General features: G+C 55.5%; 3 protein-coding genes across 3 annotated transcripts; all 3 read right to left on the reverse strand.

The window, feature by feature from the left end:
- Positions 1–59: 59 nt before the first annotated feature.
- J4E79_002512 (uncharacterized protein) lies at positions 60–1,202 on the reverse strand (the record flags this gene model as incomplete). Its single annotated transcript, XM_049351410.1, has 1 exon — positions 60–1,202. One exon carries the CDS (start codon positions 1,200–1,202, stop codon positions 60–62), a length of 1,143 nt encoding a protein of 380 aa, XP_049214048.1.
- A 938-nt stretch (positions 1,203–2,140) lies between these two features.
- Positions 2,141–6,047, reverse strand: J4E79_002513 (uncharacterized protein; the record flags this gene model as incomplete). The annotated part of the gene is made up of 2 exons (XM_049351411.1): positions 2,141–5,935; positions 5,985–6,047. The coding sequence occupies 2 exons, from the start codon at positions 6,045–6,047 to the stop codon at positions 2,141–2,143; spliced, it is 3,858 nt and encodes a 1,285-aa protein (XP_049214049.1).
- Positions 6,048–6,512: 465 nt separating this feature from the next.
- Positions 6,513–12,784, reverse strand: J4E79_002514 (uncharacterized protein; the record flags this gene model as incomplete). The annotated part of the gene is made up of 2 exons (XM_049351412.1): positions 6,513–7,159; positions 7,207–12,784. The coding sequence occupies 2 exons, from the start codon at positions 12,782–12,784 to the stop codon at positions 6,513–6,515; spliced, it is 6,225 nt and encodes a 2,074-aa protein (XP_049214050.1).
- Positions 12,785–13,708: the final 924 nt, after the last annotated feature.

The following is a 13,708-nucleotide window of genomic DNA, read 5'->3' on the forward strand; positions in this document are numbered from 1 at the left end:
CGAGAGATCCAGACAATGTAGACTCCTGGTTTAAACATAATGCAAAACTGTGATAAAAGCTAAATACTGATCTTCATACTCAGCTTCTTCGCAACCTCCCGCACCTTCTCCACATCCACCCTCCTCGTCTGATCCGGAACCACCTTCCCCTCGAACGCGCCCCCAGCTTCTGCAATCAACCTCTCCAGCCCATCACCACTAGCATACGACCAAAACCTCACATAGCGATCCACAAACTCCACAGCCACCTCCGTCCCCGCTGGTATAAATGCCGTCTCACCCGCCCGAACCAAATGCCCTGCCTCGCCGTCCGCCGTGAGCGAAAGCGCCCCATCGAGTACATAGTACACCTGATGTACCTTTTCGAACACAAAACCCTTACTCAAGACCGAATTCTTCAACTCGCTCCCAGACTCAATACTCGTGATGGAAAAGTTGCCCGACGGCCCTTGACTTTGCTTCATAGTGATGAACGGCCTAGACAATACACCCTCCAATAAGAAACACGGCCCAGTGTTCGCTTTGAGAAAATACGCTTCCTGGCCCTCTGGAAGCACGCATTCACTCTCCTCAAAGTCCGCCACCTCTGCGCCCTGGAACTGCGGTTGGAAAACCACATCGAAACGTTCTTTGATCTCGCGTATCTTAGGTCCAAAAACAGCACCCGTATTCCTATCGTCAAACTCATCACACAGCACACCGCCATAGTCTTCTCCCACGAACCGGAAGAAATCAACCCAGTCGCCCGGTGTCACAAGACCCATCGATTCATTAGGTCCTTGATCCAGTAACTGCGGCTGGTGCACCACACCAGGTGGCACGTAGGCAAAGTCTCCTGGGTAAAGTATGCGGCATTTGTCTCCAGCCCAGATCTTCAAACGTCCTTTTGTGCACATGAAGACGTCGTGGGCGTGGTTGTGGTAGTGGAAGCCTGGGGGGTCGGATAGGACGCCGTCTTGGCCGAAGACGCTCATGGCGTTGTTCGTTTCGGCGGCCGAGCAGAGGATACGGAAGACGGCTTTTGTGCCTGGGATGGTCAGGTGTTCGCCTGTGTGGGAGGGGAGGAGGTAGGGTGTTGGTGCTCCGGTAGGCAGGGAGACGCGGGGGAGTTTGGTTTGTTGGGTTGTTGGTTTGAGGGGAGGAGAGGGAGGCGGCATGATGGAGTCGTTGCGGGAGAGGGTTGGGGCGGTTGTCGTCGCCATGTTGGATATTGACGTTGAGAGGTTTGTGGTTTGACGAGAGCGGTGTATGAAGCACAACAGTAAGCCGATCAGCAGTATGTCAAGAGATATCCAGTAGAAGCCGGTATGTCAGCTTTTATACTGCCACCAGGTAAACATTTACCCATATGTAGATCTCTCCTTCGTACATACCCATCTCTACCTAGGTATACCCCATCACAGCATAGCCAACACCATCGTGTGATCCACCATACATACCTTCCCCACAACAACATCTGCCGATAGATCCCCAGACATCGCTATACCTCCCACCTCGACCCCGGACAGCGGTGTGTATACGGCAAGCATACTACGCACATCCCAGTATGTGATGACTGATCACACCGAAAGGGAATACAACGCAAGACACACACCAACCACCGCAAAGTCATAACAGCGCTTCTCCACAATGCTTTACCCACGCTCAGCAGGAAGGCAAAGCGCTTGTGTTCAAGCGAGATAGAATGAGACAAGTGTAGCTAGCTTTCACCACAATGATAGTGCTGACTCCGCGGTAGCGTGTTGAGGTTCGGTAAGTGGAGAGAGTGTACCGATGATATACCCTGTCGTGTCCCCAACTTTATTGCGAGTCGGCAACACAACAAGATCCGCCGACTCCATGCACAACAATCCACGATGCTTTACACGGGCTACATTCGGTGTCGTTGGGCCATCGTTTGATCTGCTCCATACATGTCGGCAAGACGATGGTTTCGCACTCCGATGTCACCGATGACCGAGTCTGTGTGCGTCCGCAAGATGTGCCGGACACGTTCATGTCGTTTCCCAAAAGAGATGAAGCAGCGAAATGGATATCTACATTCATTTGGATATCAAGACTACATAAAACAACGTGACGACACCTCAACGCCTCTCCCTTTTTACCATACTACTACCGTAAATGCATCTGCTCATCCCACCTACTTCGGCCCACTCCACTTCCCACTGGGCCCGTTGCCCCTCCCTCTAAACCCACCACCACCACGAGCACCGCCTCTACCACGTGGACTCCTCATCTTTTCGACTCTTCCCTTGCCTCCCCTGCCTTCTCCACCGCTGACATTGCCGCCCCTTGTGCGTTCCTGTCCTAGGCCACGCCGCTGACTCTTTTGGCCAGCGCCGCTGCTCTTCACACCACCCCTACCCATTCCAGAGCCGGATTTCGCCTTTCGCACTTCTTGCCAATCAGCTTCGCCGCCGTCGTCATCCATGTCCATTTCGTCGTCTTCGTGTGTGCGCTTGTTGCTGAACTTGAGACGGCCTTTCTGACCTTGCTGGGCGGTGTCGCGACCGCGGATGGCGTCTACGTAGGCGTTGATGCCGGCTTCGAGAGATGTGTTTTGGTCGTCGATGTCCATGAGGACGTCTTCGTCAGGTACTTCGTGCTTCTTGGACTTCTTGCCCTTTGTCGGGGCTTCCTCGTCCTCGTCGCCAATGATGAGCTTGCCATCCTCGTTTGTGCGGGCGTTCATCTTCTGTGGCTGTTTGCGTTGGCGCAGGGGTTTCGTTGAGGAGATGTTACCAAGAGCGTTCTTAGAGAGGAGATCAAGCGGCTCATCCTCGTCTTCGATGATGTATGTGTTACCGCCCTTTGCGCCTCCCCGCTGTTGCTTGCTCTGGCTCTTGACGAATTCGTCCTCAGAGTCGCCGTCGCTCTCTTCGCTTTCACTACCGTAAACAGCCTGGTCGTACTCGCTCTCAAACTTGCCCTTTCGCTTTTCGGTGACCTCTTCACCATCCTCTGTAGCTTGTTGCTTCTTCTTCTTGCGCTGTTCGCGTGTCTTACGGATGTTGGTGATGAGCTTGCGGTCTTCGGCAGGTGTGGCGCGCTCGACTTCTTCTACACCAAACTTCCGGACCATTCTTTCGACGATATGCTTGACCTTGGCTTTGAAGTGCGCCTTGTGTTCGTGACTCCAGACCATAAGGCTCTTTAGCAAGGTGTTGAGACGTGGTCGTACAAGCGATTCTGGTAGCGTGATAACCTCGACCTTGACGAAGCCGAGAACACTGCGTACGATCTCGCGATTGGGGTTCTGGAGGAAGATGTCCATGAGGTCGCAGAGTTGGGTGATGGACTCCTTAGAGATCTGAGCGTGGAACTGGTAGAGGATGCGAGTGACGGCGGTGATGGATGCAGAGATCATATGAGGTGTAGTAGCAGCCAGACCAGCCGACACCATGGTGAAGTACTCTTCAAGCGAGGCCTCAACAGTTGGCGCATCGGCGGGCATGTTGGGTACCTTGGCTTGCACAACCTGACCTCCTTCGGCCATCTTCTCACCCATAGCGACAAGCAGGTTGTAAGCTGCCTCTCGCGCCTTCTCGTTCGTCTCCTTGGCTGAAATTACTACCTCGGAGAGAATGGCGGGGATGAAATGCAGATCGCTCTGAGGGAGGGATTCGATGACTTGGAATAGCGCGTTGAGTCTGTCGCGTCGCGCAGGAGCAGAAGCCTTCTCCGCGCTTCCTAGCAACAACTGTTGCAATTCACCGTTGCGCTCCTTCAAAGCTTCCTTGCCCATCTCGGACTCCGCAAGACGAGGAATGAGCTTGTATGCCTTCTTCTGCAGCTGGGGCTCGTTCTCTCTGTTGATCATGATCTCAGCCATGCGGAAGAGCGAGCGGTAACTATCACGTGGGAGGTATAGGGCGATCGTAATGATGAGATCCATCAGGGTGTGGCTCATTGGCGGCATCTTGTTGGGGCCCGTCTCCTGCTTCTGCTTAGCAGCCTGCGTCTGCGAGCCAGGCTCGGGCAAAGAAGCCTCAAGGTTAGATGCAACTCGCTCAAAGGTCTCCATGAGCTCGCGCTCAGGAATAATGCTCAGGTAAGCGTTGATGGTCCGGAGGATAGTGCCGCGATACTGTGGCAGAGTCTGGCTGTAGACGTTGAACAAGACTGCGAGCATGTTGCTGGCGAAACCGGCTAGATGCTCAAGGTTCTTCTTTGCGTCGGACTTGGATATCCGGGCTTGCGCAAGCAGATCATCGTCAGACTCCAGCTCCACAATCGCCTTGTTGCTATCGACCAAGTTCTGGAGTGCCCGGCAGACGTCCGTTCGTAGATCAGCCTGACCGTAGAGCAAGTTTGCTAGCATCTCGCAGAAGCTCTGGTCGAAAGCCTCAACCAGGTCCAAAGGCAGGTCGCAGTATCCGGGAAGAATCGACCAAATCTGCTGTACAACTGTCTCGAACACTTTGATCTCCATTGTCTTCTCTTTCTCGCCGTGATCAATAACCTTCTGGTATAGTTCCTCACTCAATGGCACCATCTCGGTCCTGAAATGTGCCAGCTTGGTGTTATGGACTGAATCGCGGAGAAGCGGCAGCATCCAAACTCTTCCGGTTTGTCCTGGGGGTGGGCGCGGTAGGTTCAAAGGAAGAATGTCCAATACAACATCAGGACCCATTGCGCTAATGGCTCTTGAGATGACTGAATCCGCCTCCTTCTTGCCTGCAAAGCTGTCATTACCCCTCAAATCTCCAACCACCTTCAACACAGGCTTCAGAATGGGATCTGAGCGCCACCTGAGAGTCTCGAACATGGCAGATAGCACGCTGAAGACCTCCATCCACGCCGCCTGGTATTTGACGCTCAACAGATCTTGCGCAATCTTGGCCACCTTCTCAAGTGTCTTCTCGTCGTATACAGAGGGCTCGAGGACGACGCTGTCGGGTACGAGGTTTACGAGGAAGGAGATGAGGCATTCGGAGGCGGAAATGCGGATGTTGTGCGACGAAGATGTGAGGAACTCGGCGATCATAGTGAAGAGGTCGGGCAGCTTCATGAATGTTTCCTCTGGTTCGATTTGCGCCGAGACTTCGTATCCGCGCGAGATGACTGCTATCCACGGGGGAAGCAGCTGTGAGTCGTTCTTGGAGGGCTGTAGTTCGGAGATGACCTCGAGTAGTCTGGGAAGCTTAGCAGAAGCCAGTTCGTCGGCCATGCCGGCGAAGATGACCTCGAAAATCTCGAAAGCGGCCATGGTCAAGAACTCGTTGGTCGACTTGGAGATGTTCAGCAACAGCTCGCACAGCACGTCGATCTTGCTGCTCGGCCAGCCACCAGACGACGTCGCAATCGTCTTGATGAGCTGCAGCGCGTGGATCAGGTCGGGGTCCTTGTTGTCCACGTCCTTCTTTCCCTTGTGTTTCCGCGCCTTGGCGGCCGCCTCTGCTGCGATGTCCTTGAGCATCTTCTGGGCTGTCTCAGCGCACATGTCGGCTGCCGGGTGGTCCAGCGCAGGGCTCGGCGGCGGGTTCGCCAGCACCTTCTTCAATGCTTCTTGCGCCCTCTTCCGCACTTTCGGCCTGTGGTCGACGGAGATTTGCAGCAGACCCGCGACCGCTCTGCGCGGGCTGATGGTCGTCTGCGGCAGCTCCCAGGCGCGCGCATCCTGCACGACCAGCAACGACTCTAGACATCCTATCGAGGACCGGATGAGCGGCGCATCGGCGTCCTGGGCTGTGAGGGCGGGGGCGAGGTTGGTGAGGATGTCGGTGAACTTGCTTCGCAGCAGCGGGGCGGGGACGTTGGGGGTGACGAGGTCGAGGAGGTAGATAGTGGCAGTCGCGGTTTCCTTGTTGGCGATGCCCTGCTCGGTGATCTGGCGGCCCAGCAGCGACAGCAGGGCGGCAAAGTAGGCCGTCGGGGTGAACTCTGACTTCTGCTGGCGGAGCGTGTCTTCAATGGCCGAGAGCAGCACATGCGTCTGGAATGGTTAGGCTACAACGGCGCAGGGAAGGGAAAGCGCGACATACGTGCTGCTGGCCCTGCAGCTTCGGGCTGTCCCGGATCTTGGTCAGTCTCTCCTCGAGCGACATGACTTGGTTGTTGTTTCTAGTTGACTGCGCTGCGCTGCGACATTTCACATTTTCGGCCTCGAAACTTTTTGACATGGCAGGGATCTTGCCGCACGCTATCGATAGCCCGCACGGGCCCCAGACCCCACCGGCTCCACCGCCTTCACTCACTGCACCCAGCACCCACGTCAGAGACATCGTGTCGATTCAAGTGTATATTGCAATCGCTGGCTTTTCGCAAGGTATCATGCGCTAATCCGCACACGAAGACAACTAGGGTATAACAAAAACATCGCCCCTCCTTGTACAAAACATGCGTGCCTCGCAGGTATCCCATACGAATGTGCCCATCGAACCCTTCAAATCGCCGGTCGGCCCCCTATAGTCCCAACTCTATTGAATCCAAAGCATTAGACAACGCGCAGGCTGCCGCGAATACAAGACAAGCGTCATGTGCAAAAGTAATTAAACAAAGAAAATAGACCTCTACTCCTCCACCAGGGTATCATCCACGCGTCCCCGCACACTGCTCTTGCTGCTCTTCTTCGAGATGTTCATGAAGCTGAGCCTCTTCTTTACGCTGTCGGTCCGTGACGACAGCGACTTGTCGCTCTTCTGACTCTTGATCGTCTCTGGCCGCTTCAGGCTAGGCTGTCGCTGGAGACTGCCTTCGCTTCGATTGGGCGTAGACTGGCTGGGGAAGCTCGGTAACGCCTCTGGTTGTGGCGAGCTTGGCGTATGGTTGAGGAAACTTAAGCTCAGACGATTCCTGGTATGCGTCTCCTTGCTGCGACTTCGTGATGACACTGTCGTCGAAGTGTCATCATCCACCGATGGCTTTTCAGCCTTTGCTTCCTTCTCTTTTTCCTTCTCCTTCTCGGGTTCACCCATGAGGAACTCCTTTGTCAAGAAGGCTAGACTCAGTCGCTTCTTGTCTTGTCGTGAAGCCCGACCGTTGAGTGCGGGCGAGGCACCCCTGTCACCGTTGACTTGACTTTGGTCTGGCGTTGGGCTGGCGACCTGGGAGCGAGAGGTGGCCGCTGCAAGCCATGACCCAGTGGGCGAACGTAACGTCGGGGCCATGTTCGGTGGCAAAAGCGTGGATAGTTCGCGGAAGAAGGCCGATTCGAAGCCTAACATGGTTAGTTACCAATCAAAGTGTAGTGAAGACAGTACATACGCTGCGTGAGATCTGACTTCGTGGCTTGCTGAGCAGGCCTCACGTACAACGACAGGCAGCGACGAATGACCAGAGCGTAGTCAATCAGTGCAACCCGCAGTCCGTTCTCAAGCGGGTTCGGCTGTTGCTTCTCATCATCGTCTTCCTCATCATCTTGTGCATCCGAGGGTGGAAGCAAGTCATGGTAGTTTGCAACGCAATCTTTCGAGTTCGTGTCCACGGCGTACATGAGTTCTTGCGTCAGTGTGTTGAATGTTGTGTCGTCACCATCGGTAATTCGTTTCTCAATAGCAAGCAGCTCCCCGGTCTTGCGTGATGTTCGCTCAATGGCCATTTGTAGGGGTGTGAGCATTACTGTACCAACCGCTACAATCTCGCTCCTCCGCAGGATTGTAGGGAAGTTCTCCGCTGTCGTGTAAAGAGTCTTCTCCGCGCCGGCGTCCCTGGCATTGACAGTGGATGGTGACCGGCGAGAGGCTGATGTGAAGTGCGATGGGCGAGACAGCAGGTAGTAGTCCTTGACCGACTGGGAGACCTTGGCTCGTTGATAGATCGGATGAGTCAGGTCCTTCTGTGGGCTTACGGGGTAGATCTGCAGGTACTGCCCCTCCAGGTCTTGCCCGTCACCGGGGTTCACGATTTGTGCCGAAGGGTGTTGTTGTTGCATTCGGTCCGTGAAAGATGCCAACCGGTCGTTAGCGGAACCTTCGAAGATGAACTGCTTGTCCCGAAGGCCTGGTGGGAAGCCCAAACCCTTGTATACCACGCGGAAGTAACGCGGGTTGGAGCGCTCGCCCTTTGCAATGTTCTCGTGGATCTTCGCCATAGCATGCTGTGTCCTGGCCAACTTGGCAAAGTCGAATACATTGTGCTCGTATTGCGCTGCAAGCTCCGTGTAGGCGGCCAACGCATTGTTCCATGACTGTCCAGTCTCGTAGTGATCGATCATCTGGAAGTAGAGCTGTTCTTTCCGCTCGAACGCAGGCTGTGGCGGCATGCTGGGGTCGGTGAGCGGATCCGTGGTCGAGTTCGGATCCCATTCGTAGAGCTCGGCGTGCAGTCTGAGCGCAAGACCTGCCTCGGTGTAGTTTCCTGCATCCACTTGCAGTTGCACTAATTGGTGCACATAGCGGATGTAGATGTCTTCCTTTTGCATGTCTTTCAGGAACTCCATAAGATGAAGAGTGTCCATGATATGGAAGACTTCGCCAGCCGCGTCCGTGCTATGCACAGCAACCAGGAGGTCCAGGAGTTCATCGATGGTCGAGATAAGGTCCTTCAAAGCGGCGAGTAACGGTTCTTCCGGATCCTGGGCAAGAGGCTCGAACAATTCTACCAGCTCCTGGATAAAGTGCTTTTGCAGAACCGCCTCTGTCAGATGTTTAGTCTTGAAGAGGTTGTCCAGACAGTCGATCATCTCCGCTTGTATGAGAGCGAGATCTTCGCTCAGCGTCCACTCGCTGATGATCATCGTTTGTAGAACCTCGATGGCTACACTGCGGAGACCCTCATGCACGCTGAGGCAGAGTTCAACAATGGGTGCGACGAGGCCTGGCACATATTGCACTTGGAAGCCGCCCATCTTCTCCAACCCGTACTGGCCCTTGTCCTCTGCGCTAGCCTCCCAGCCAATCGCTTCCCAACTGCGTTGTAGCAGATCTGCGCCATGTTCGCGTACATCGCCAGCGATTTTCCACACGGCGCGTCGCTTCTGCTCCGGGAAGGTCTCCAATGCAAGGGCGTCGCTACCGACAAGTTTCAATAACGCGTCAAAGAAGGCTCGCCACAGCTCTGTGTTGAAGCTGTCTGCCTCGTCGGGAAGAGGGAGGAAAGAGTCGTGTAGGATATTGAACAATTTCTCCAATGCGCGCATGGTAGCCTTGTGGTGATAGATGTGCACACTGAACCACGAGCTAGGGTAGGCTTCGCAATCCAGAATAGAGATGTAGACTTGCAGTACCGAGAAGAGAAATTCTGCTGTTTCCTCCTTGGGTAATTCCGGGTGCAAAAGCGTGGGAAGGCTAGACATCGCCGCAAGTACTGCTGATATCTCCGCCAGTGCTTCATCGAATGGAGTTTCAGCAGTCGCAGCCCGCGATTGGAATGGATAGCTTGTTGGGAAGAGAAGCGAGAGTGTCTTCTTGGCTGGTCGAGGGGTTGCCTGAATGGCGCGGTATGAGTCCACAAGCTTTGGCATGTATTCACATGCTTCTTTTCCTAGCTCTTCGACTTGCGACGCAACGACGGAACAGCAGAGACGGACTTGGTCCTTCCATTGATCGGTGACGGTCTCCACTCGACCCCAGTACGGGGCTAACCACTGGACAGTGCTTGTCAGAAGCATGCGACGTACTTCTGGAGATTTGAATATCTGTAGACTGGAGAGATGGTGGATCAGGAGAAGCTTGTACAGAATGAGCTTTCCCTGCACATTTGAGCAAGAATCCAGGAAGCCCGCCGTCAGTTTGAAGACCTCAGTAGCTGGCATGCATCCCTCGAGCTCCGGAAGCCATGAATGCAAGTTCTGTACAAGGAGAGTCTTGGTACCGATAAGGACGGGCGATGGGTTTCCCATGAGAGCCTCTAACGAGGTGAAGAGTACCCTCATCTCCTTGCTGAACTGAGTCCGGTCTTTGATGCCAATACTCTCTTCCTTAACCTTCTGCTTTTCTCGCGCATTGACCAAGAACTTCATGATAAGGTTGCCGACCTTGAAAGTTGCGCGCAGCCGTCGAGAGCTCTCGGAATCTGTAGGCTTGGCGAGCAGTCGGCCCAAACTTTGCATGAGACATGAGGTAACAAGAGAGTGGAATGATTTGGTCCGCGCATACTGATCCACCAATGGCTCAAGGTTGAAGCGTCTGTCGTGCACTATGCCCAGTACAATCACAACAGCATTGAACACTAGATCCTCGTACTCATCGCTTCCGGCGTAATGGCTTTGTATAGCGAACAGGGCGTCGAACACCTCGCTCAACAGCTTGACGATCTCAATCTCCGGAACGAAGTTGAAACGGCGCAACAATCCTACAAGCTCTCCTGGCGGTTGTTCCTGCCATTTGATGAGACCGAGTATGGTCGGATCTTGGGAGTATCGGGTACTGCAAAGGAACGTCTTGACGTGGACAGATGCCATTGGACCCATGACATGGTCATCCTTCTTCTTTGCACTCCAAGGCAGGCCAAGATATGCTCCCTTTCCAGCGATCATGCCCGAGGTGTATTCGTCGTATCTGTACAGCGTCAAAGCATGGTCGCCATCGCGGGCGAAGGCATCCTGGTTCCAGAGGGGCATCCAGCAAAGCGCAAATGGAAATCCGGGGGCATCGGCAATGCTCATAACCAAGTGTGACCCGGGAACATCCTGGGGGTCGATAGCAAGCCGGACTGTCGCGTTCCATCCCTCGCCTCGCTGGGCTGCTGTAGTGCGCCATGCGGTATGGCCTGCACTGTTAGTTGACGGGTAGATGCACCCCTCAATGCGCTCCCCAGAGCTCTTGCGGACCTCAATGGTAAGCTGGAGGTTGGTCATCTGAGAGGTTTGGATTAGCGGGACAGTGCCGGTCTTTGGGTGGGCCAGGAATGCGTTCTTCGGGAGGAAAGGCTCGACGAGCGTGAGGTAGATGTCGCTGCGTGGCTTTGTCGGAGCCCCAGAGAAACCAATCTTGCGACACTGCCTAATGTTGTGCAGCATCGTGGGGATCTTGGCGATGAGACCCTCGGCGTCTGCATGGACGAAGGCTTTCATGTGTATGGTAAGTCGACTGATAGGCGCGTTCAGCTTGTATTTGCCGGTGGCGCTTGGGTATATTTCTGGCAATACACTGTCCCAGCCGCCATCACTATCCAAGATGTCTTCTCCAGGTGTTGCTGTGCTGTACATCCTGACGGTCTGATCGGCCTCTGACCGGGCTTGCAGTATCTGGTTCACAGACACCACACCAACTGCGACGGATCTCTTCAGCGTCTTCTGGTCTCTTGAGAGAGCGCGGGCTCGCGTGCTTGCAGTTGCGGAAGAGCCTGGTCTCGCATCAGACGTCTGTGTCTGTGATCGGGACTGTTCGAGGCTCGGGCGATGGCGTTCATCCGAAGAATCTGTGTTTCGTGATTCGGTGTGTCGCGAGTTTGTTGACTCCTTCCTCTTGGAGCCGAACATGACGCTGCGCCTTCCACCCTTGATGCTGCCCTGCTGGGAAGGCTGCACCGACCCCTTGCCCGGCGGTGTTTCCTTGCCCGTGCCTGCCTTCTCGGCTGCAGCCGGCGAGCGAAGTGGCTCGTTTGTCATCAGCCTGAAGACAAGATACAGAGTAGTGCCGGATCCTGCGCCCTCACCAATATCGGTCAGGCTGAGATCCACAAGCAGTGCGCGAAGTTTGTCGTTGCTCAGGGACACGGCTGATCCATCTCGTCCAGTCAAGTCGAATGAATACGCCTCGGAGAGTGGCTGTGGCGCTGCTCCCGGCGTCTTCAGACACAGGTACATGCTGATTTGAGCCGCGCCATTGACGACGTCTCCCGTCACATGTTTCAGACTGACGAACAAATGGTTCAGGTTGTGCTCGTCGACATGGGCTGTTGGTCGGCTGTCCAGTAGGCTCATCATCGACTGCAGTTTTGTGACTTCGATGGCCGAGTCGTCGCCCGTCAGGATGCGGCCGCGCTGCGAGGGGCTCCGTACGATGACGTCTCCGCAGAGCATCTTATTGCCTGCCACAAGATCCCAGACGGTCGCCTCGCGTACCTTTTCCAGCTCCTTGGCCGTGAGAACCTTGTGCAACAGCTGGCGGCGCGCCGTGTCCAGGCGGTTCACTAGCCGTGACATCTTGTCCAACGAGCCATACTTGCGTGCCAGTAGCAGCTCGTGCACCTTTGTGGAGTGCCATTCGCGAAGGCAGGAGGCGATCTCGTCAACCAATGGCTCCTGGGCGGAGGTGGGTGTCTCGTCGCCAATCTTCAGCATCGGTACTGGCGCGGGCGGTCGTGGGGCGGTCGGGTCGGATATGGGCGAGAGCGGGAGCATCAATTGCTGCAGATGCTCTTCGCGCGAGGTCCACTGCGAGTGGGTGCTGCCTGCGCGCTTTCGGGCAGACCTGTGGCGTGAGAGTGGGCGGGCCAGGGACGAGGGCAGCGCAGAGACGGCATCCGTCTTGGAGGCTCGTCGCGCATTCGGGCCAGAGCCTTTGGCAGAGGGAGAGGTCGCACGTGTGCTTTCGGTGGGCGTGACGATGCCGTTGGTCGGATGCGCGTAGTGGCTGCCACGACCCGAGTCGTGACCAGCGTCCTGGTTCGCCGTGTCTTTGCTCTCGCCCAGGACTTCACGCACCTCGACGCACGATCGCGGGAATATGCCAGAGAAGACGCGTGCCTCGAGTGTCTGGCCCTTCACGCTCGTCAGGCCAGCCAGCAGCGAGGGCGGCGCAACCAGATATCCTCGATACCATGATGCATCCTGGCCGCCCTGCTCAATGATGTACAGCTCGTCACCGATCTCGAGGGGCAGGTCGGCGGGCGACGAGGGCTGGAAGGGGTATATGCATATTGCGAACGCGATGCGCGGGAGCGGTCTCCAGCTCGGCATGGCACCAGACGTGTCGGGCTATATTGGGGGGAGTCGGCGACAGAGCATCACGAGCAGTCGACGGTAGGATGTGTTTCGGGGGAGCTCTTCCAGAGAGTTTCAGATACGGGTGTTGGAGGGCGCGCTGCTCAAGGTGCCCCTGATGAGATTACCGAAGGAAATCTGGGGATATGTCCAAAACCTTATTATGGTAAGCGGGGCACGTCCGACGTTGAAGCAGGGCGAGGGTGATTACAATGTGGCTGTAGTAGTCTAGGGCAGACGGTCGCGTGCAAGAAGAAATTATGTACAGCAAACAAAAGTTTCGACTGCGCAATGTTGATAACCTTCGCCGCACCGTTCGGTAGCAGCCGTGCATGCAGGGCGCTCGGGGCACAGGCTTCGTATCATCACCAGCATGGCCCTGGCCTCGAGTGTTGGTATCATCATCACTCGACGCGTTCCATGTCATAGCGCCCAATATACGCGCATCTCACATGCATCGGCCCAAGACTCCGTCGCCGTGTCCATCTGCAAGAGGACATCTCAATCTTGGAATCTCGCCGTTTTCGAACCACGTTGCCAGAAGGGAAAGGCAGGGGACGCTACAGCCGGTGTTTAATTGGTGAATAACCTTCGATGCACATCTCCCGCCTGTCTTGGCTTCATTTTGGGCCAACAACCTTCCAAAGCACGTGCGTCTTGCTTTTAACTCCACACCCGGCCAACGTTCATTTCAGACCAGGCGACGGTCCGAGCTCGCTGGATACTTCTCCTACATGACACGAACTGCGAATCTGTGTTCTGCAGTCGTCAGTCTTCCAGCCTTCCAGAATAGTCAGCACGCGATCTCCGCGCACAGAGCCACGAGGTGAAACCGCGCCGGTGGAGCCACCGCCGATGGGGCTGCACACGCCGCAAACACGCGCGCGATGTGGCGTGCCA

This window comes from Alternaria viburni, assembly GCF_023758015.1.
Source record: "Alternaria viburni strain BMP 2772 chromosome Unknown scaffold_4, whole genome shotgun sequence".
Classification (NCBI taxonomy): Eukaryota; Fungi; Ascomycota; class Dothideomycetes; order Pleosporales; family Pleosporaceae; genus Alternaria; species Alternaria viburni.